At 36.4% G+C, this 21,801-nt stretch overlaps 2 protein-coding genes and 1 long non-coding RNA gene across 4 annotated transcripts; 2 read left to right on the forward strand and 1 right to left on the reverse strand.

Annotated features, from left to right (window-relative positions):
- Positions 1-22: 22 nt before the first annotated feature.
- LOC136277608 (veficolin-1-like) lies at positions 23-1,514 on the reverse strand. Its single transcript, XM_066159983.1, has 2 exons — positions 1,484-1,514; positions 23-369 (listed from the first exon to the last, which is right to left on the reverse strand). Exons 1-2 carry the CDS (start codon positions 1,512-1,514, stop codon positions 23-25), a joined length of 378 nt encoding a protein of 125 aa, XP_066016080.1.
- Positions 1,515-6,357: 4,843 nt separating this feature from the next.
- On the forward strand, positions 6,358-10,398 carry LOC131799077 (uncharacterized). The gene is made up of 3 exons (XM_059116750.2): positions 6,358-6,505; positions 8,031-8,307; positions 9,781-10,398. Exons 2-3 carry the CDS (start codon positions 8,046-8,048, stop codon positions 9,891-9,893), a joined length of 375 nt encoding a protein of 124 aa, XP_058972733.1. The 5' UTR covers positions 6,358-6,505; positions 8,031-8,045; the 3' UTR covers positions 9,894-10,398.
- Positions 10,399-12,380: 1,982 nt separating this feature from the next.
- On the forward strand, positions 12,381-19,662 carry LOC131799078 (uncharacterized). 2 transcript variants are annotated; one of them, XR_009341363.2, is made up of 4 exons: positions 12,381-12,653; positions 16,509-16,767; positions 17,104-17,207; positions 18,061-19,662. It is a non-coding gene; the product is annotated as an uncharacterized lncRNA (long non-coding RNA). The 2 variants fall into 2 exon arrangements; XR_009341362.2 differs by lacking the exon at positions 12,381-12,653 and adding an exon at positions 13,379-14,581.
- The last annotated feature ends 2,139 nt before the right edge of the window (positions 19,663-21,801 follow it).

Consider the following 21,801-nt stretch of genomic DNA (forward strand, 5'->3'; position numbering starts at 1 on the left):
ATCTACAAAAAGTCTGTATTTCTCACTCTCGGAATCGACTGTAAACGTTTTTGTAGCTCGCATGCGCCTTCTTTCCAGGAAATGTTTCCATTTCCACAAGTAGCTGGTGATTCATGGAGCTGGTGAGACGATGTAACTTTTCGTTTCCAAGCCAGAATTCATCAGAAAAATTTCCAAAGCCCTCCCTGTATTCAGCCCAATTTCTGTCAAAATCAACAACTCCATTGAAGCGCTTTTGAAAAACAATCCATCCACCACCGTTTGTTTCTTGGTCGCAAAGTACTTGGAAAGCGCCTTTGCCGTCAGGGTCAATGTAATAAACCCCGGTTGAGTCGAAGCCCCGGTGTAACAAGTCGAGACAATCTGTCCCTGACAAAGATAATGAAAGAAAGTTGTTACCCAAAAAGTCATTTACGAAATAACACTACATAGGAATTTAGCAAGAATTTGAGTCTCGTGGGCTCTGCATACAGTAAATAGAATTTAGTGCCAGCTCACCAACGGGAGCATCAGAAGGGTTCTTCGTTTCCTGACTCAAGGTATTTGAATAAATTTTCTTATTATCGAGGACAAAAACTTGCAAATTCAGAGCCAGGATAAGAACCAACAGCAAAGTCAACCCATGTGTGACACCAGGTCTGCATGGCAAGCTTTCTCTGCTGGGCAACACCTTTTACTATCACACTTTCCCTACTCCCACTACTGGCTCACAGCTTCCCCCCCCCCCCTCCCCTCCTTATCATCAGGGTAAGTGCTAAGCGACATTTTTTCATGTTGGATTTCTCAAGTATTCAAAGTTTATTATTTAAGTCTTTTCACTCGGTAACTAACCAACGTTTATACTTATTATTTCGTCATTTTTTATTACCGCCCTATTGCTACCTCGCATAATTTATCCATATATATATATCAGCAATATGACTGTCTTCTCGTTTTTCGCGCTAAGCGTAGTTCGACAATGTAACGCCGTTTTCGCTTGTCTTTTTTCCATTTTGGCCCTAGTATTTTTGCAGTATCAATATTGGTCTCTTCTGTGTCCGTAATAATGTAAGTGTTTTATAGACCTCTTTGCGTCGAGTTGTTAGTTGTTTCTTTATATCATATTTTGTGTAACTTTTGTAATTGATTGTTATTTCAGTTTCAACCTACGTCACTTCAACGTTGATGAGTTAAAGTAAATTGTTTTGTTTCTACACGACGTGGAGTTGTTCATTCCGTGGCCACAAATTTCATTTTCGCACAGTGCAGTTTCCCCCGGTATTCATGAGTTATGTTCAAAATGCTACGTTCGAAATGCAGCCATGATTTTAGTCGAGATTCATATAAGAAAATGCTGTAATTCTGTGACATCGTTTATTTTACTATCTATGAGGTCTGTAGCACATTGGAGTACATAAAACTTAATGAAAACAAGTGGTCTTAATAAACTAAAACGGCATTAATAAAATACATCTTAAGGAAATAAACGAAATTACTGACTTACCTACATGGTTTTCATTCAAAGCTTCCACCATTTTGAATAGAATGGAAAAATAAAGAAATGCCTATATAAAAGATTGAGGAAAATAAGACTCTATTCGGCAAAATTAAAAGACAAGCAAAAAAATTGCAGTTGGAGAATTTATCTTAAGTCTAAAACAATAAAAACTAAGCATCATCCCCTCGTGTTACCATAAAAAAAACTCAGCGGTCGCTTTTTCTTTTTTAAAATTATATATAATGTTAGTCTGGTTTTATCAACAGTGCTGATGATGTGAATCGGCTGCTGTAAGACATAAAATGCTTTTTTTGATCAGGCGGAAAAAAGGATGCTACTTGCGACATATTTATCTTATCTATATTCAGTATGCAATTTTATTGAACTTTCCAAAATTTTATTTATTTTAAGAATGTTTTGTTTTGTCGAAGTAGAAAACGTTAGGTAAAGCGACGTTTTCTCGCAGATTGTAAACTCCAGCCTATATAAATGCGGTTTAAAAGGATTATCAAGATGCCCAAAAATAAAATTTGATGATTTGGTTTCGTATACTTGGTGAGTTAGTGTTATAAATGATAACGTTCTCTTATTAATTAATAAAATGGCTGCGTAAAGAATCTCACAATTTTCTGAGCTGCATCTCCCTTTAATTTATGAGACAAAAAAGTTGAAAGGAGGATTTGGGACGAGATGTTCCAATTGTATCAACTGTTACTCCGTCTCACGAATGAAAATATACAGAAAATCTAAAGTTAAACCTAGAGAGCTAAGATTCGAAGCTATTGTTTGGAAAATTAATAATGCAAGCCTTTTAATATAATCTCGGCGTTTGTTTTGAAAACAGAGATGTCGTCAGAAAAGCTGAAAGTGCGTAATTCAAAAACTGAAAATCTGGAAAAAAAACTCTCTCTTCGGTGGTTTAGGCTCTGCGATATGAAAGATTCTACCATTTTCACAAAAGATTCTTCATTCAGAGCCTTTTATAATTTTAAGTTATTTTTTTTCAGTGATAAACAAAAAATTAGATCACTTTAGTAATTTCCGCAGTACAAAGGAAAGATGCTGTAGTAAATATTGGTTAACTCTGAGAAATTATTATAGGAAACTTCTTATTTCTTGAAGCGCTGACTAAGTTTGAAATCACGTGTCTTGAAGTTACTACCAGGGAAATCTCGCACTTACCAAGTAACTGGGATATATGCCAAGAGCCATTCTGATTTCACTTCACTAAATCCATTGCGACTTAAAACTTTATGAAAAGCTGCTGTTAATTAGAGACTGCTAGAATTTTTGAAGCAAACTGATTCAAAACAGCATGGTTCTGGGTGCCATGGGGTAATTCATGTATTCGCATACATATTGAAAGAGTTGCTAGGTTATATGAGTCAGGAAAATTGTTTTAACCAAACATTTGCGAGAAAGTTCTCAGTTAACCTGAATCATTGACGGAATATGATAACAGCTTAGATTGAAAAATGGGAACATCGACGGGGCTGCTATAAACAGGCTATCGTTATTTTTATAATATTTTGACAGAGGGAGAGAAATGAAATGAATTGTAGGTCCGAATGAATTAGTGGAGCTGTATACTTAAATGAATTTCATGCATCATTTTTATCCTGTGAAAAGTTTAGATCTAGTCTCGTGCAATACTGAACACAGCGGGAAATAATGGATTGCTATTCTTTTAGTCAGTATTTCCCGTTGTACCAATTTCGTAAATCGAAAAATTTAGGGGGAAAGCTGAGCAAACAACTCTTTCAGGAGGGTTTTTATAATCTCCAAACGGCGTGCTTTTCTAAACTAAACTAAGCAAATCATAGCAAATAAGCAAATCATAATGGTGTCGTTATTTTGGTCTCAAAATCTCCATTACCATTGGTGCTAAGTTTAAACACGTGCCTATTTGTATCGAACCTATGGCAAGCACGGTACGGTCAAGGTTATGAGCTAGAATCCAAGGGTAAACCAAACACGAAAAACTGCATGAATACCAAGATAACAAGGATTTCGCTTCACATATGTCATTCAATTAAGCATCCAACGAGATCATTTTACTATATGGTGAAACGACACAGTTCTATAGGTATGCAAAATTGGTTGGAGTAAATATCAGATTGACGGGGGGGGGGTGTGGCGGGAGGGGGGGAGGAGCGGCTGGCGCACTGAGAAGAAGTGAGTAAATAAGAAAATAAGTAAAACATGAAAAAGCAGGTAAAGAGTAAATTAAAGCTAAAACTGGGGGCTATCCGAGGATATACCGTAAATTATATCTCCAATTTTCATACATTACGTCCAAAACAGTAACTCTACGTTTAAAATGTAATTTTTAAAATGAGAGAACGTTGTATATTTGTTACAGAAGAAGGAAATGTTTGTTTTGTTCGTAAGGGAACACTGAAAAAGTGGACATTCCACGCCGTAAATGGTAGGCTGTTCGTATAAATTTTTCCCCGCGTTGAAAAATATCCAAAATGTAATAAGCACAAGAGCGTCCATCAATAGCATAGAACCCTTGCCTCCATTTGGCGCGAAAATTTGTACAAATATTCGTTCGTGGACATTATCTGCTCCTGGAAGCCCAATGTTCTTCGAGCTTTGCTCTCGGAAAACTGTTGCATCTCGGTACGCGGACAAATGTCCGTGTATGTGTTTGCGCCGAATGCTGGCTATTGTTTATTCGTACACCACTCATTCATTTTCGCGCGACTCTACTGGCTATTACGTCACATGGTAAAAATCACCGGAAAGTTATGACGCGGTAACGTCGACATTTGTCCTCCGATTATCTCCGTCGAAAAGAAACAAAGACAGCGGAAAAAGTCAGCTCAAGAGTTTTATTTTCTCATCTTTATTACTTTACATTAAAAAAAAGGGACTCCTTTTGTAGAGTCCAAGGATAGTGACATTAAAATTGCTGATCTCAAATGCTGCTCCGGAAAAGTACAAATAAGTCGACAAAATTTGCTATCAGCGCGCGAAATTTAATGGGAGGGTTATATAATAAATAAAACCCTTCTTGCTTACTGGTCCGAGGGCTGATAATGTTTTTGGCTGAGGGAAATGTCCCCTAAATGTCATATTTGCACTGAAAGCATCGCTTCTCGCCCGAATATTCATTTTCGGAAAATCTCTTAGACGCAGTCATTATTTGTCGACATATCAGCCGCCTGAAGACGTTTATCTACTTAATATTGTACAGTTATTTGGACAGTTGATCATTTTGTACTATAAAACATCTGTTTGACAGGTTGGCTACACTTGAATCAAAAGAGAAAACTGAGAAAGTGAACTCTACCATTGTTCTTGGTACACAGCCTTCTGTTCCCCAAGTACTGGCAGCAATTCCTGCGAAGCTCGTCGCCTTGTGATTGAGTCGGATGAAGAAAATGAAATGAGGATTTGAAGTTCTCTTTAGCACCTTTGTTAGATGCTTAGAGAGAGTTTTTCTTTCGGTAAATTGAAACGTTTTTGTCAGTGGTGAAAAATTATTCAAATAATGTTCATTGTTGAAAGGTCCCTTTTGGATTTGCAGCACTTTTAAATGTGAACGATTTTTAATAACGAGCGCAAATATAATTCAACTTTAAATCCTTTCAAAACCGTGTTTGACAGTTTGACGTCTCATGAACCAATCCGACCAGAGTGTTAACATGCAAGACCTATCGCAAATCGCGTCTCTATTTGCTTCACTTTTCCCGCCTTAGGAAAATAAAATTCAACTTTAAATCGTTTCAAAACCGTGTTTGACAGTTTGACGTCTCATGAACCAATCCGAAGAGTGTTAATATACAAGACTTGTCACAAATCGCGTCTCTATTTGCTTTACTTTTTCCACTTTATGCGGAAAAATGCATATGAGACAAACAGTTGGATACTCGCTGTTTCATTCTTGACTCGCTTTGCGGGCTCTTCATAATACGGTACAGCTCCTAAAATGCTCAGCGATACTACACATCAAAACGTCTGATGAGATCCACATACTTTCTCTTTTCTGAACTTTTTATTGTTTCACTTACCGTTGCGTACCTGAAAACTTGTTGTTAAACAAGCGTACTGAGCACTATTCTTTGTCTTCTTTGAAAAGTTATTTTCTGCAGCGTGACTGATTCGAGGATGTAAAAGAACTACAAAGTATTTTAGTAAACCAGCTTTGTGGCAATTTCGCAGTCAGGTTCAAAATAATGTGACACTACACATTTTAATTTAAGAGGAAATTTTGTATGTTAAAACTGCGATACACAATGTTGGTTTATAGTCCTAAAATCCATCTTTGAGAGGCAGGACACTGACTATTGAAATACTATCGAGTAACATTTCATTCTTTTCATTAGTTTACTGGCGTAAAAACACCGTGGGATGTTAGAAGACTCATAAAAAGAAATTGTATTTTGCTGGCCGAAGGCGAGTAATTGACAAAGTATCCTATCATCAATTATTTTATTTTGATAGGTATCAAAAATATTGACAGCTCTGGACACCGACAACAGTTGGATGAGGTTTCTGTCAGCGAAATGAAAATCTTTGCAGTAAGCTTTGTTATGGGAACAATTTGCTTGCAAATTTTGTATAAGCTTTCAAAACATTATTTGCTTCAAATAGCTCGTGAAACAGAAATGTTGAACCAGGTTGCAGATTTTATGACGAGATGAGCTTTTTGCATGTGTTATTAATTATGGCGGGTACAATGCATAAAGATTTTAACTCATAGAGATTGATAGTTTGATAATAAAAACCGTCAAATATCTAATAAACCAATGGTTGTTTTTCTGTGAGGTGTTTAGGAAGTTCTCCTGATTCGCGGTTCCTGTATTGTTATTAATTATCAGGCTCTGTGAGACAGTTTGTTTGATTTATTTTGGAGGGATTTCATCGTGATGTCACATTTGGCGTGAATATTTTCGAAGGAACATATGCGACTCTGAGGTTTGGTCAACAAAAAGGCGTGTGGACATTTTCCTATAAAATGCTGGAATTTAAGAACCAAAGCGACTTTTGACTGAAATAGATACATTCAGTTATTGTAAGGTGAGTTAATATCTTTTTTTTCTTTTCAGATGTAGACCCGTTCGAATTTCCGACAAATAAAGAAACAGGTTGAATATGATCGCAGTACTGAGTACAGCGTATGTTATTCATCACCTCTGCTTTCTGTTATGTTTCACAATGGAACTTCGGTCTAAATACTAAAGACGATCAATACCGAGCTCTTTAAAAAAAAATTAATGCAATAAATATCTGGCTTTTCGCTTTCCTACCGACGAGTGACTGAATCGCCTAAATTAAAAAGAAAAAACGCTCATTTCGATTCTAACCTGAGGAAAAGCTTGAGTATACCAAAACAGCCGGATATTAATAAAACAGATCAGAAATACTGTCATGCGCTCTTAACACTCTCTTAAAACATGAAAGAAGTACTTAATTTAGGACCGGGAAAATCCTCCCTTTTTGATTGATTCAGTTTTGTTTATGTTTTGTTAATGTTCAGCGTTACTCTTTACAGATTTGTTTCGGTTTGATCTCCTCCGAACTTAACCTCACTGCGGTTTAATAACTCCCCATGACGTCAAGTAATTAGTAAATAAAAGATTTTATCGAGTGTATCATCAGACCCTTGTAAAAATACACTACAAATAAGTGTTTGCGTTTAAAGATCTTAAAAGATATATGTGTCATTTTGAGTCGTTTTCGCTTATAAGATATCTTGAAACAGCAATTATCTCCTGTGAAATAACTACGAGCGAGCGGTAGGCAACTGGATTTCCATGCGAAAAAGTCGCCCTGTATTTCAAACTAAGAGGTATCTAGTAGATTTACTAAGTCCTTCAGAGCGTGAAATAAAAGGTAGCTCTTTTTCTTTTGTCCTTTTTATTAGCCATAAATTTTGGGATGTCATCTGATGCTGACGTCATCAGTGTAATATATTCCTTCAAAATATTGACTGATAGTGACGTTTTAACAATATCACACTCTTTTTCTTTTTCCAATTTAAATCTATTATCTTTCTCTTTATAATGTCTGTCAGAAATACCAGATTTTCGGTAAGGTTGTTTGTCTGGATTTCTGACACTAGGTTTTCATCCAGTCAATGTCTTTTTTTTTTTAAATTTGCATCATTCTGTTTGAAAAACAAAAAAAATGGCAATAATGATCATGAAAATAACAATTATGTTACTTCCCTTCACAAGAGCGAAACATTTATCGTCATTTTCTTTGATCTTCCCATTTCTTTTTGTACGAATGCTCTATAAACTGCTCTCCATACATTTGAGTAAGGTGCGGACAAATAGAATTTGTTTAACAATCAAAAGCTTCTTTAGTTGGTGATCATTCACTTTACTCTCGTGACCTTGATGTACGATTTAGGGAAATGTGTATGATGCTAGTCACTCGTGGGGGTCATAAACTTTGCTGGCATAATTTTAGTGATTCTATCAGACTCTATGCAGCCCATGTAAGCGAAGACTGAGTTACATGAAAACTCTATCTTATGTTAAATGATATAAGACTATTTCAAATGATATTTCTATTTATCATTGATGTCATTTTTTAGAAAAAAGACAGGAAAATGGGTGAACGAATCACCCTATCACTGCACATAAGTGATGCAAATGCACAAACACGTGCCTTCCGAAGCCAATCTTTCAACAACCCTCCAACTTTATCAACTCATCGCTCCAGAAGAACACTAAGCCTCCCAGCAAGAGAAAAACCGGCCATTCCCCCGCCAATCTCGGAGACTCCCGAGGACTCCCGACTGGATGACGAAATGCATCCCCCAGAACAACAGCCCATACAGAGTTACCCAGAAAACTGTCATGACGAGATGCGTAAGTACATTCACTCCAAGACTAGATGAACTTTGTCGTACCTTCAAATATATATGATGCTGAAGAGAAACATTCATTATTTTAATGCCAAAAATCAAGCCAATTTGTTGACGATTTTGTTCTAGGATCCTGCTATATGCTTAACCTAAAATATTTTATACCGTGATTAAACGACTATCTATGGAAAGTCCGTTGGGCGACTTAGATCATACTTCTTTCGAGATGTGTTAACACTGAAATACCGTTACCGTTCATTTGATTTCTTGACGACATTAAACTCAAGAATTTCCCGACAGGATCGAGGCTAACTCTTGTGATGAGATTCGAGATTCCCTGTACGTCCCTCGAGTCTCACAGCCAATAGGTTCACGACAAAAACTAACCAATCCGCAGTTTTAGAGACCAGACCTTAAAACACTCGACCGATTAACAAAGCTTTTGACATAACACGAGCGGTAGTCATAACTAGCCTTCGCAATAGAATCACTCTTAATTGATGCATGCTGAACTCTTAACAATGTAAAGAATTGACTAGAGCGCCTTTGCTTCCTAGATATCAATACATTTATACACTATAAATAATATTTATTGGACAGAATGAAGTCCATTTCGGCCTGTAACCATCCGAACGATAGATTAACCAAACCGGCCGATCGCAAATGGGAAGTTGGATTTTTAATCGCGTGTATCATTACAGACACAATTGGATTACACGAAGTCCTGTTAGCGGTGAATTATAACTATGAAAATTTGAGGAAAAAAAAAAGAGGAAAAACAGCCATTGGTTATAAGTTTTCATAAAAAAAACAGCAATGAACTCTGCAAATTGCACAACAACACCTGCCCTACAAACTACAATGATATAACACCACATTATTACAAACTTAAGATTTTACAATACAATATAACACAATTACAGCACAGTCACTGTACAACATACTTACGGCTACAAGGCCGGCATATACAGCACTCACACATAAAAGAATACAAAAATTCCAGTCCTAATTCCCTTAACTGCACACATAGTTACTTAAAGCTTTAAAAGAGAAAAGTGTGAAAGAGAAGCAAGGCTTTTAATTCATGTTCTCGATTTTATATTTGAAAGCTATTTTATGGATAAGGTAAAAGAGCTCAGGTAACGAGCTTTTTCGGAGCTTGCTTTTATATATATCATTGCGCAAAAAAAAGAATTGTGCCATCCAATTTCCTTGATAGCATAGTTGATACTTCAGTTAGTAAAGTGGCTGAAGTAGCTGCACATAAGACACGTCCTTTCCAACTCCATGAGCATGACGCGTAAACACTTTGAAATTCTATTTATTACATGATCGCTGTCAAATTACGTGCATGATGCCTAAACTATCCTATTGATGCTCAAACATGGCTGGTGGTAACCAATCACGTTCGAGAATTTGCTTTAGTTTTACTAGGCTACATTATTAACTCGTGGAATGATTTTTCCTATTCTTACAGATTGGTTTACACCAATAGCGGGACTCTTGATTAGTCTTTTGTTATACGTATGGGCATGCCTCCTGTCCTTATCAGCTGATGACAAGAAAACCATTTTCTTCTCCCGCTCATGAAGACAAGTTACAATTCACTCTATCATTAAATAACATATTCTTTGCAGTCTACGCTAAAAGCATATTCAAAATTTAAACTATTACTATGACTATTAGTTCGCTGTTTCTTGTTCTTCGTTACTGGTGTAAGCAATTTTGATGGCATAGGCAATTGACCCCTAAATACTGTTTGAAATAGCTTTCTAGGTGGATCAGATCATTAAAACCGAAAAGATTAGATGTTATGAACAAGAAAGATTTGTAAAGTAGAAGACTGACATGTCTCAACTACAGACTTAAGACAAAATAATTTTCATCAGGCAAAACAATGAAATAGCCGTCCAGACATCTCTTTGCCCGACAGGATAAGTAGTTATAGGATAATTGGCGACATCAACAGTTTGATAAATTTGGTAGTACTGTTTTTGTCTCGATTAAGGGTCTGTCAAATCAATTGTAGGACCACTTTGATGTACTATGGGCATAGAACTTGACAATAACCTGAAATAAATTATATCTGGAGATATTTTTGTTGTTTTTTCTTAGCTCCATTTGTGTTGTACATCATCAAAGCAAGAGTTATTAATCTTGACCTTTGTGTCTTTTCGAGTACAATGTCAATAAGTGACTTGATGGAATTTCCGGCGTTTAAGAAGTGGGCATAATGAAATTGGATCAGATTGGTAGGAACATTGCAAGTGGTAGAGGAGAAAAATGAAAAAAACCCACGTGATTATCAAACTGCACCTCCCCTATAAAGGGGAATGGGTAGAGAGGTCTTCTATTGAAAGGCGGTGCCACGTGATCATGATAGACCATGATAGTTCTGCTTATTAGTCTACACATATGACTTGGTGAGGTGCCCCTGCACAACTTTCATGGTGAAACTTTTGGAGTAGAAAATTTCTTCATCTTTTTCAACATTTTCTCCTGGTAAAGCATCAAAAGCTAGCACTCGGTGGCATCGACATAAAACTTTCCATTCTAGTTTATTTGCGGCAAAATACTTTGCGCTCAATGAATAAAAGATATTTTTTCTTGTACGTATTTCTTTTGATGTAACCATCTTTCAAGTCTCATACCGCCGGAAATTGCACTGTAGTAATCAATAGTAATCACACGAATCATCATAAATTATGACCAATAGATCAAAGTAACACAACAGTGAACACGTGGAAATACTCAATCTGGGCAGAATAGAAATAGAATATAGATTGATTTTTCTGAAAGCTTATGAGCCTGTAGTTCCAAGAAACAGAATTGAGCTGCTATCTGCACAAAAGTCTTCCCCATATGATTCGTCGTATTTAAAAATTCATGTTCTCCCCAGACTTCTAAGCCTGTGCCAACGCCACGAAATTTGCATATTGTAGTTCACCCCACGTTACTTGTTTCTATGATTCGCATATCCACGATTAAAAACCATCGTAAAAGCTGACTTGTGTAGGTTCGGACAGATTGACTTGAGGCGGTCCGGAAAAGGCAGCCTTGGCTAGCTCACAGCGTTCCTTGCATTTTTTTTTAAGAACTTGAATCTACCGTATTTTCTCGATTAAACGCACCCGGCGTTTATTTAAAAATCGGCAGTTTGGGTTCGGCGCTTTTTCGAGGCCGGCGTTTAACATGGGTCCGGCGTTTAATTGAGAAAATACGGTAATTGCGGCACTAAAATCTCACTTAAAAAGAAAGGAGAAAATAAGATGAATTAAGAGTTTTTTGCTCCTTCTCGTCGAAATTAAAGAATAGTTTCGCTGTAAAAGTCTTCTTTTTTTAGCAGTCGTATACGACTAATGGTCATGGGATAAAATACTTATCGAACTTATTGATTGAGCTAGGCCGGGCCGAAAGGGAAAATATTCGGGTCTCGGTCACCATGTACGGCCCTTATTGCGCTCAGTCTGTGCATATGACGTCAAGCCAAAGACTTTCCCGCACGGCCCTGCCACTTAGTCAATAAGCACGTATCATTAATTTTAACAGCCCTGTCACAGTGATCGTGGTCTTTTGGGCTACTGATCGAACCCGCAATCACATAAGGCCACGTTAGAATTTTTTCACTTGAGAAATTTCTTAGAGGTGATCAGTATAATCTTAGAAGCCGAGACAACATGGCGCTGTCGACCATCTGGTCTTTATTCGCTTCATTTTCACTCCTAAAGCGACTTTGACACGTTAATGGATACTTGCCACCCTTTCCTGCTTCTTGAAAATTATTGAGTCGTAAAAATTGTGCTTTTATGACCTTTTATATAGTTGTTATCAGTAACATCTCTCTTGATTTTATGCGTTATCAATGTCTCTCTGGCCTTTGCATTCTCGGATTGGGTCTGCTTATGCGTCTGCAAAAAACTTATGAGTTTTCAGTAAAGTACACCTCAAGCGACCTTGTCAAATTAAGAATGCAATACAGATGGATTAGTGCCAGAGCTCTGTTTTAATTTTTAAACTGCTGTTATATGATAGTCGCATATTTTAAAAAAGTACTTTACATCTTCCTTTTGTTATTAGGGGTGCATCGACGGCAATTTATGTCCATTTAAGGCATATCAAAGGAAAGTAGATAGTCCGTTCTCTCTCGTTAACGGCCAACGACGTCGTCTTTACGGCACGTTTCGAAAGTAATTGCGTCAAACTATCTTGAAATTGAAGAATGTGACACGATCCACGTTTTGTATTTAAAATTAACCACAGAAGACGAGTTTTACAGTACTACTGACAACGCCATCGAAATAGGTCTGAGGATTTGTCGAACGAATGGAAAACACCAAACAGGGAGAGTGGGTAGGCATATGAATTCTATAATAACTTGAAACATACGATTGCAATACTCCTGTTGTAAATTCTGCATAGATATTGCAATGGGATTTTCGTGACCTCAAAGGAATTAGCTTGAAGCAAATAACAGGTATTAAGCAGACACATAGGTCGAACAAAGCCTTGTATCTATTTCATGGTATTTGTTATGGGAAATAAACTAATTATTGGGTGCATAGTCGATTTTTTTTTTTATTAAGAATCTAGTCAGATATCAGAATCTATAAAAATCTCTGGTTAGGATTTTATTAGTTTCCTGAAATTTTAATAATCGTCAAAGCGGCCCCTAATTAAAATGTTTCCTCAAAATTTGAAAGTCAATAATATTTGTCTAGAAGAGAAGAGCCTAAATTTAATTTTCTCGACTCAAAAGTAGATAAAATGGCAGGTATTGTGCAAATTTTTACGACAGAGAGTAAATATTAGTCCGCTTTGTCAAATGTCTGAAGTTCAACGGGCGGAATTTTGACATGTACATGTTCGTCAAAATCTTGCTATTTTGCGTCGAGAGGTGACGCTTTTTGCGGTGAGGTGTGGGCGATAAACCACAGATTGAATTGTGTAAGATTGAAATGAGGATGTTGGCCATAGGTTGATTTGCATAACACAAATCTTTGACATCGACACAATTTTTTGAGGCAGACTAAGAAAACAGGTCGCAAGGGTAAGCAAGCTGAACCGGAAAAGTCATTATTGCTGTCAGCTGGGTGTGAGATTTAAGTTTAATCTGACATAGCTTTTAAGTAAGATTTGAGATCGGTGAATTTATTTTAAGGATGCATTTGGAGCTTACAGTTTAATTTCTTTATCGTGGTAAACAATTAGTCTCTGGCAAGTACTAAGAATACGAAATCTATTCCAGTTTGAACGTATGGAAATCGTAAGTTAGAGGAATGTGTAGGCAGACTACCACTGTATGTCACCTTCAGACGGAACGTAAAAACGCATAAAGATAAAACGAACAAATGACAAAAAAAATTATTGAAATGCGAACTTACGAAAGAGCAGAACCAGCATGAACGCCCGAAAAAAGCACGAGAAACAGTTCATGTATTTTTTGAAGTTTAGGATAAACATTTTCAAATCGATTCTACGGAAAATGCTAGATATCCAAATACGTTAGGATTGCTTTTGTTATTTGGCCTTAATTTTTTTGGGCCGGAAGCTCAAATGTTTTTTATACAAATATACTGGAAACTTCCGAAAGATAATCTGGATTGTAGTCATAGAAATCAGACAAGACAATCAAAATCTCACAGCTTATAAAAATATTTGTGGCCGCTCAAACTTTTTTTTTCTGTTTTAAATTAACCATTTTCACATGGCTGCGAGGAGAGAAAATGGCGCCTGAATCTTAAACTAAAATCGTGTGAGATAAAATGTCTTCAGAGCGGCTTGATCCTAATTCCATCTGAAGAAATTAAACCCATGACCTGCGGTTTCTGTCAAAGATATTTTTGTTAGAGCAACTTAGGTTCTATAATTAGAAACTATCAATTAATTTATTGACCAGTCGTTACCGGTTTGCATTGAAAAACGTTCATCAATTTTAGGCTTGATTGACGAATACAATTCAGCCACTGTTGAGCTAGAATATTGCTGGCCACATTTTAATTTCTTTACATCCTGTTTGTTTGAATTACAGTCTTTGAGTATATGACAGTCATTGTTCGTGAAGTTCATCAGATGAACCAGAGCTCGATTTGTTTTCACAGCCACATATTAATCAGCGTTCAAACGAAGAGTATTGTGCTTTATGTTGTTTAGAATAAGGTCTCTCGAACACATTAGGATCACGAGGAATCGTTGTTTGCCTTTTGGATATCAAACACTCGGCGATTTTGAACAGGTATTGAGCTGTTGACGAAGCCATTCGCGATTCACTACCAACACAGGTTAGTGTCATATGAATGTTTTCATTTTATAGAAAGAGACGAAATTTAACTCATTGCAGTGTTTGAGATACATATGCTCCAATTAACAGTCTGATTAATTTTCCTCAACGCTAGTGTTTAAACCAAGCAAGTACCTTAAATTGAAAGCCCAGCATACAAAGAAATATCATGAAACCGTAGGAAGTAACGCGATTTAAAAATATCGCTTCGTTCATAACCCCATTTGTCTGTGAAAATCTCGTGACCAAACTAAACAAAATTTAAGTTGGTATACGTCACAGGTAAGTTATGGGTTATAAACTTCCTCTCTTTATTTCTAGAAATTAAAAAGAAACATTGTCTGGTTCTTTCCGGTAGTAAGTCAAAAACATGAAGAAATTTGTATTATGACCGATGTCTATAGGATATGCAAATGAATTGTGATTTTTGATTTCCAAAGCACGAGATTCAAATAATTAATTTTCTTGCATTAAATCTGTCCACCTACAGATTCTTCACAGCAGTTTACACGAGATTAAACACCAGATGTTAGTGTGCTTTTAGTCTAAAATGTTTTGCAACTTGGCCATATATTATTTCTTAGAATGAAACAGATTCCGTTTAAAAACCGAATATTCCTGTCTTTTCTTTTTGGTGGGTAATTTGAGAGTATGCAATTTTTGGCCAATACCCTTAATGTAATTGAACAACGATTGTTAAAAAAGAAAAAAAGGTGAAAGCGATTAATCAATAATGTTGAAAGGTTACTTAAGGAAAAGTTCATATACGTGCGCTGAATTTTGATTTCTGTTCCTGCTGGAAGGCCTATATCATCTGAGAGTAGCCACCTTTTTTTCAAAAAAAAAAAAAAAAAAAGGGTGTATTGTAATGCAAACAGAAGTTATTCGCTAAAACTCTGCACGTAAAGTAGTTTAGCGGATCAATTTATCCCTAAAGTTTTTAACACATAATTGCTGAACGTGTTTCAGCCATGGACTCGAAAGATTTTTTTTAGTGCAAATTACGAAATGCATTCATTTCTGTTCCACTTTGAATGTTAAACATGGCCGCAAATGGTATGATTACTGTCATCGGTCCGTCTGTTCCGAGTTCAATTTAAGTTGTCTACGGTAATTAAGAAGCGTTTAAGAATTATCTAAAAAAGTCGCATTAAGAGTTACTGAGCTTAGAAGAACATCTGCCTTCACCAAGAAAGTGGTGAGAAACAAACCCGGAATAGGTAAGGTTACGTTAAAAAAAGAAAAAGAAAAAAAAAAGCGGAGATTTGAAATATGAACAACCGCAACTACAGCAAACTTGTAAGAGAACAATTTTTCTTAAAATCTGTGGCAAAAACTGCAATCACTGAACATCTTACCGCGAAGGAAAAAAAAGCCTTTCAACAAGAGATTTATGCCATTTTTTAAAATGCGACAATCAAACGTGTTAAAAATTTAATACATTTCAAAATCTAATTTTCACCATCTGGCGAACTTTCATGTGAAGAGAAAAAAAAAAGGAGTAGAATTTAAAATAAATACAAACGCGAAATTATTCGAAATGGACTTGTACATCAAAGGACTTTTACGATGCGAGATATTTTTTCGTCAAAACCGTTTTTCAATATATTTCCGTCTTTATGTTAACCTCACCAAAGTTGATCTTCGTATTACCCACTTACGAAACTGATTACTACCAAATCCTTCTCAGGATTTATTTAGAAATTAAGGAAAAAAGTACTGTTTTGATCTCTATTTTTTGCTGTTTGTTGGTTTGTTTGTCTCTTTCGAAGCCGACGTTTTGGCTTGCCACGCAACGCACTCTACCGAGGCGAAAATTTTGCGAGACGGGCCGAAGACACGCATGAGAGGCAGGGTAGTGTGGATTCAAATAAACGAAATGTTTTGTAGATTTTCAACTTTCTGAAATTTACACTCGAACTTTAAAGTTTGATTTCAGAACTCTCGACACCATGTACGAACCTCACCTGCTTACTCCATCCCAGGAACGGCCGCGCAGCACTCGGTCCCATTCTCTCAAGCCAATTAGTCAACCTAATATTCTGACTCAGAGAAAGCGACTTTACAGCCTCCCATCCAAACCTGTAATCCCGCCTCACATCACAATACAAGCCTGCCAAGACAGCAGCCAAGAAAGCTTCAGTGACGAAGAAGAACAAAGAAGTGGATGGAGTCATGAAAGTATGGGTGAGGGAGTGATAAACCTTTTCAATTCAAATCATAATTTTAGATTATTTTTCCTACGAGGCAGATGGTCCCCTCTAATTAGAGGAGCCTCAGTACATGCATCACTTTCGTTCTCAGAGGCGCAGTTCATATTGCCAGTTCTGTCGCCACTTGCTACTGTCTGATGCAAACACGTTTCCCCCAGACATGTTGGTAAACTGCAATAGGAAATTTTGCTTTAAATTTGAGCACAAGTCACAAGCTCAACCTCCTTTATTTAATGAATGGCAAAATGTTTGAAATTTGCTTTTGCTTAATTATCTTACTTTTCTGTTTAATTAATTTTTTTTCTGTCAGCGTGGTACACTCCCGTTGTTGGACTATCCTGTAGTCTTGTGATGTACCTATGGTCATGTATGCTGGCCTACTATTCGTCAACATAACTCTCTGGAAACTATCGGGTAAGCTTCTTTGTTGATAAGACGAAATGTTCATCTTCTTAGGTTTTTTGAAGCAATAAACTCGAAACGACATAAAGATTAAACAAATTTAATATCACAACAGCGACATTACATCCAGACATCCGACAACACGATTTATAATGAACCCCAGGACGTAAAAAAGTCAGAATATTTAACCTTTCACTCCCATGATGTATGTATGTACGTATGTATGTATGATCTCTTCAATAATTCTCCTTCCTGCCTGTCATACATTGCTTCTAATTTTAGTATGGAGAATTTGGTATTGAATGAAATTGCAATCCACTAATTTATGTTTTTCTATATTCTCATCACTTGTTTACTTGAGATTGTATCGATATTGTAAGGAGAAATTCTGTCTTGGTCACAACTGAGAGTGAAAGGGTTACACACAATAGGTGACAAACTCGAAAAGGGACCTAAACAATAAAATTACGAAACTACAGCTCAAGGAATTTTCAAATGTTTCGCTGAAAATACCAGACATAAAAACCACCGAAAAGACACTCAAACTGATAACAATAAATACGAATGTTCCAGAAATACAAACCCAACAACGCAAATTAGAAGACACGGCACACTTTTTCGTAATAAAGATATTGCCTTTTCCTTATTAATATAGTAAGCTTATCTAAGTGCATTTGCTCAACTCGCACCGCTGGTTTAGATTTATTTCAACAGTTGTGAATCGTGCGCAGAGTGGTTCTGCATGATGGCGATGTCGAATCCTTGGTTCTACCTTTCAAAACATCGTTGCACAAGATGTAATGAATGGATGCTCTAGGTAATGGTTCTTTTTTTCTTCAATCGTTTTTGTTCCTTTTTCGCCTAGGGTATCAGGAAGAAATTTAAAACCAACGAAAGATGGAAGGAGCAGCCGCGCTTACATAAAGAGGAATGGAGTCGAAACCAAAATTCACCAAAATTAGAAACGCCACAGAGTAAGGAATGATACAGTCCAATGAAAAAAGTAGTAACATGGAAGATAAGGAGGGAAATAAAATGGGAAATAAATTTGAAAATGAAATGAGAATTACAAATGGAAATAATAGACAACAATTATGTGAATAATAGACAGATATAGCACCGCGTTTACGTAAAACGTGAGCGGCAAGAGTGATCACGTGACCCCGATTTTCCCGTTATATTTCACGTTTGCCGGCCGTACCTTGCTGTTTCTACGTTAAAGTGAGCTGTTTGACGTCTGCAGTTTACGTAAGATTTTCTTCTCCTTTTCTCTCACAGAGTAGAAGTTAGTTGACGCAAAATTGCAGAATAAGTATTTCCCGTAACTTATACAAGGGCAGATGAATTTTCATGTTTAAAATCCTTCAAATACCTTACTTTTCGTCAGCAGACTGCTGCAAGAACTCACGTTGACTCACGAGACAGCTTCATCGAAAATCGAAGTGACGTGAGCTCAGTCCCGCGTAGCCAAAGCAATAAAGTGAACGTTATTTTACGTGAAGCGTGATAGGGCGAACGTTATGTTTGCCTGTTCGAATAAACGCGGTGCTTAATCAATAGGGCGTTTTAATTCCATTATCATGCCTGATAACTTCTATATTTTTCAAAATCAAGAAGAGTAAACGGCATCGATAACACAGCTAGTTTATTTTGTTTGTTCGTAATTTAAAAAATTGACGAGAAACGTCCCGTTTGCATGAATGAGCAGAAAAGCTTCACATTCAAAATTGCTTTTACATGTCTTATTTTCTATTCAAGATCTGACTTAATTTGACCCTATATTCCTAGTATTCAGTAAAGGGGCCTTTATCATATCTCTAAGTACATATGTGCGCCATGAATGGTCAATTTAGCGAGCGGTATTTCAGTATACGGCACACGCTAAATTAAAAAGTTTGTTTGAATTGAAAGCCTTATCCTCTATTTGAACCCAGAGATGTTATAGATACCTTACTAATCTCATGGTCTCGGTCCGTACTGTAAGTTAAGTAACCTCGTTCTTCCGTAAGTTACAGTACCAACCTAGAACAATTAACCAATTAACATAATACTTTACTCGATATTTCACAAGATGAGAGTTACCATTTAGCCAGTAATTAACAACAACTTTAAGGCATATTTTGTTGAAACTTTAATTCTTAAACCTAATGTTCCCCTGATTCATGAAGAAACTTTATTTTGATGTAACAATGAATGTATTTAAAGTGTTCGTTCGCCGGCGAACGATCAGTGGAGCTCTCATAAAACATGGGGGAAAACATGCTGAAGTCGTACAGTTTAACTTTGGACCTTTTTGATTCTTAATTTTTTTTTCTGAAAACGTTCTTCACAGTTATATTAAGTAATTGTCTTTGAAACGTTCACCACTCCTTTTGACATCATAAATATAAATATTAATAATGATAATAATAACAATACTAATAATTAGTTAATTAATAAAATTTGCCATAAAGCTTTGTTTATGTCATCTCTTGTCTCCAAAAGTTGTAATCATCCAAGGGATAGACAAATTATATTTGATTTTCCCCTAACTGAACTTTCACCTCCTCTCTTAACGACATCATGAATGTAAAAACAAAAAAACAAAAAAACAAAAATGAAAGAATTCAAAAGAACTGTGCAACCAACCGTCTTCTTTGACTTTTCAAGGCTTCGAATAGTAGGCGAGCGCGCATGCCCAGAAATATATTACGAGGCTGCATGAGAGTCCAACAATTGGTGTATACCACGCTAAAAAAATGGGAAAGGAATTGAAAACTTGCGATTTATATAAATAAAATAAAAGATAGTAGGAATATATAAAATTTTAAACAGGACAACCAGACATACGTTGCGAACTCAACGGAACTAGGTAGATTAACAAAACATTGGACACGCATTGATTAATACGAAACTTTTCTTAGTTCGTCATGTTGATTCAACTTCTAAACGTGTCTAAAATGGTTGAACGATATCTAAGTAAAATATATCAAAATCTCCGAAGTAACGCGGACACTAACATTGTGCTTGTCAAAAATTATTTTTTTTAATTCAAAAATCTCATCTACAGGGCATCAAATGTCTATAACTGTAACATACCCATTTCCTCTCTAATTCTCACACTTTCATCTTCATCACTTTCGTCCTTCCAGTTGTCTTGACAACGCTGTATGTTAATCAGCGGTAGTAGCACAGGTTTCGATGGCAAGCTCATTGTACGTTTGGAACGTTGCTTGAACTGCATCATGGGCTGGCTTTGTGGTTTGAGGGAATGCGACCGTGTGTTGCGCGGACGAGCAGATAGACGTAACATGTCGGCTTCAGTAGACATGGTACGTAATGTAGAGATTCACTCTAAAAAAAAAAATCAAAGAAACCAAAAATAATTTTAAAACTTCTATTTTGGCCTACAAGAGCTCTAGAATGCATTTCTCAAACTGAATTTACAATAAATTATGTAAAAGAAAATAATCTCAAACATTTCGCCCGCCATTAACAATGTTATCAGTGCATTTGCGACACAATGATTAGTTACAACGCAAATGATAATTCAACCAGTGAATGCGGTTTCTTGTAATTGGCATTTATCACCAGGTCGCTGTTAGTTAGAATTCAAAATATTTATTTAAAGCCATATGACCAAATCTCTATACTGGCACGCTCCACAAATTTTCTTTTTAAGCTAAATTTTCCTATTTGAAGACAATATTGCGCAAGAGTCGTTCGTTCTCAATTATTTTTTGTACAGACCGTCTGCGCTACAAGATCAAAGAAAATTCGCCTTTTAGCAAAAGTGTACACACGAAGCAATCTTATATAAATATTGAGAGGAAATTTACCATAAGTAATTTTTACTGATGCAACGTTATTGAAATGCCTACCTGACAAATAATGAACGAAAGCGTCAAGTCGATATCCGTCTCTTTGTCGATAAGCGTATGATGTGAATTCGTTTGTCTGCGATAATTCCTTTTAGTTTCGAATGATAAATATCTTTTCGCCTTTGTACCGAAGCTGGTCAAGGCATGAATAGCACGAGCAGCATTGGAATAGAGCCACGGGGAAACTACCTCGCTATTTAAAAGCAACTGTCACAGAATGATGAGAAATAAGTTCTTTAAGGTCAGATGGCCACGGAAAAACGCTAATTTAAAAAATTTTCGTCACTTAAAATTATGGCAAAGTACGTATTTGATCAGTCGCTACGTGAACACAAACGAAACAATGCTGAGTAAAATTAGAACAAAACCACGTTGTCAAGTTAAAAGCTGCATTTCTGACAGCTTTAAAAATGATGGACAGGAAAATAATAAAAAAAAATAACAAAAGAGAGAGGGCTTGCATGAATTCAATCAATGGCGTTACGTTTCCTGACCACCTTTTTTGGGAAACAATTTATTGAAATATGAACACGGAACTAAATTTGCAGAAAGAAAGCGCAGCGGAAGGCATAACTTGCTGAGTCAAACAAACACTGAACTGCTTCCATAGTCAAAGTTTACGAGGAGGAAAGTTTGCGTTATGTGAAAATATAGTCAAAAAAACGTAATTTTAAATTAGAAAAAGTACGTACGAGGGAAGAGGCTTGCCTAATGGCAATGGTTACCAAGCGACATGCATACGATAT

Source organism: Pocillopora verrucosa, chromosome 13 (genome assembly GCF_036669915.1).
Source record: "Pocillopora verrucosa isolate sample1 chromosome 13, ASM3666991v2, whole genome shotgun sequence".
NCBI classification, from domain to species: Eukaryota; Metazoa; Cnidaria; class Anthozoa; order Scleractinia; family Pocilloporidae; genus Pocillopora; species Pocillopora verrucosa.

Coding starts and splice junctions, on each gene's coding strand:
- LOC131799077 (XM_059116750.2), top strand. CDS start 8,046: ATGGGTGAACGAATCACCCTATCACTGCACATAAGTGATGCAAATGCA. Junction 8,308..9,780: donor AAACTGTCATGACGAGATGC/GTAAGTACATTC, acceptor CTATTCTTACAG/ATTGGTTTACACCAATAGCG.
- LOC136277608 (XM_066159983.1), bottom strand. CDS start 1,514: ATGGTGGAAGCTTTGAATGAAAACCATGTAG. Junction 370..1,483: donor TTTGAATGAAAACCATGTAG/GTAAGTCAGTAA, acceptor TATCTTTGTCAG/GGACAGATTGTCTCGACTTG.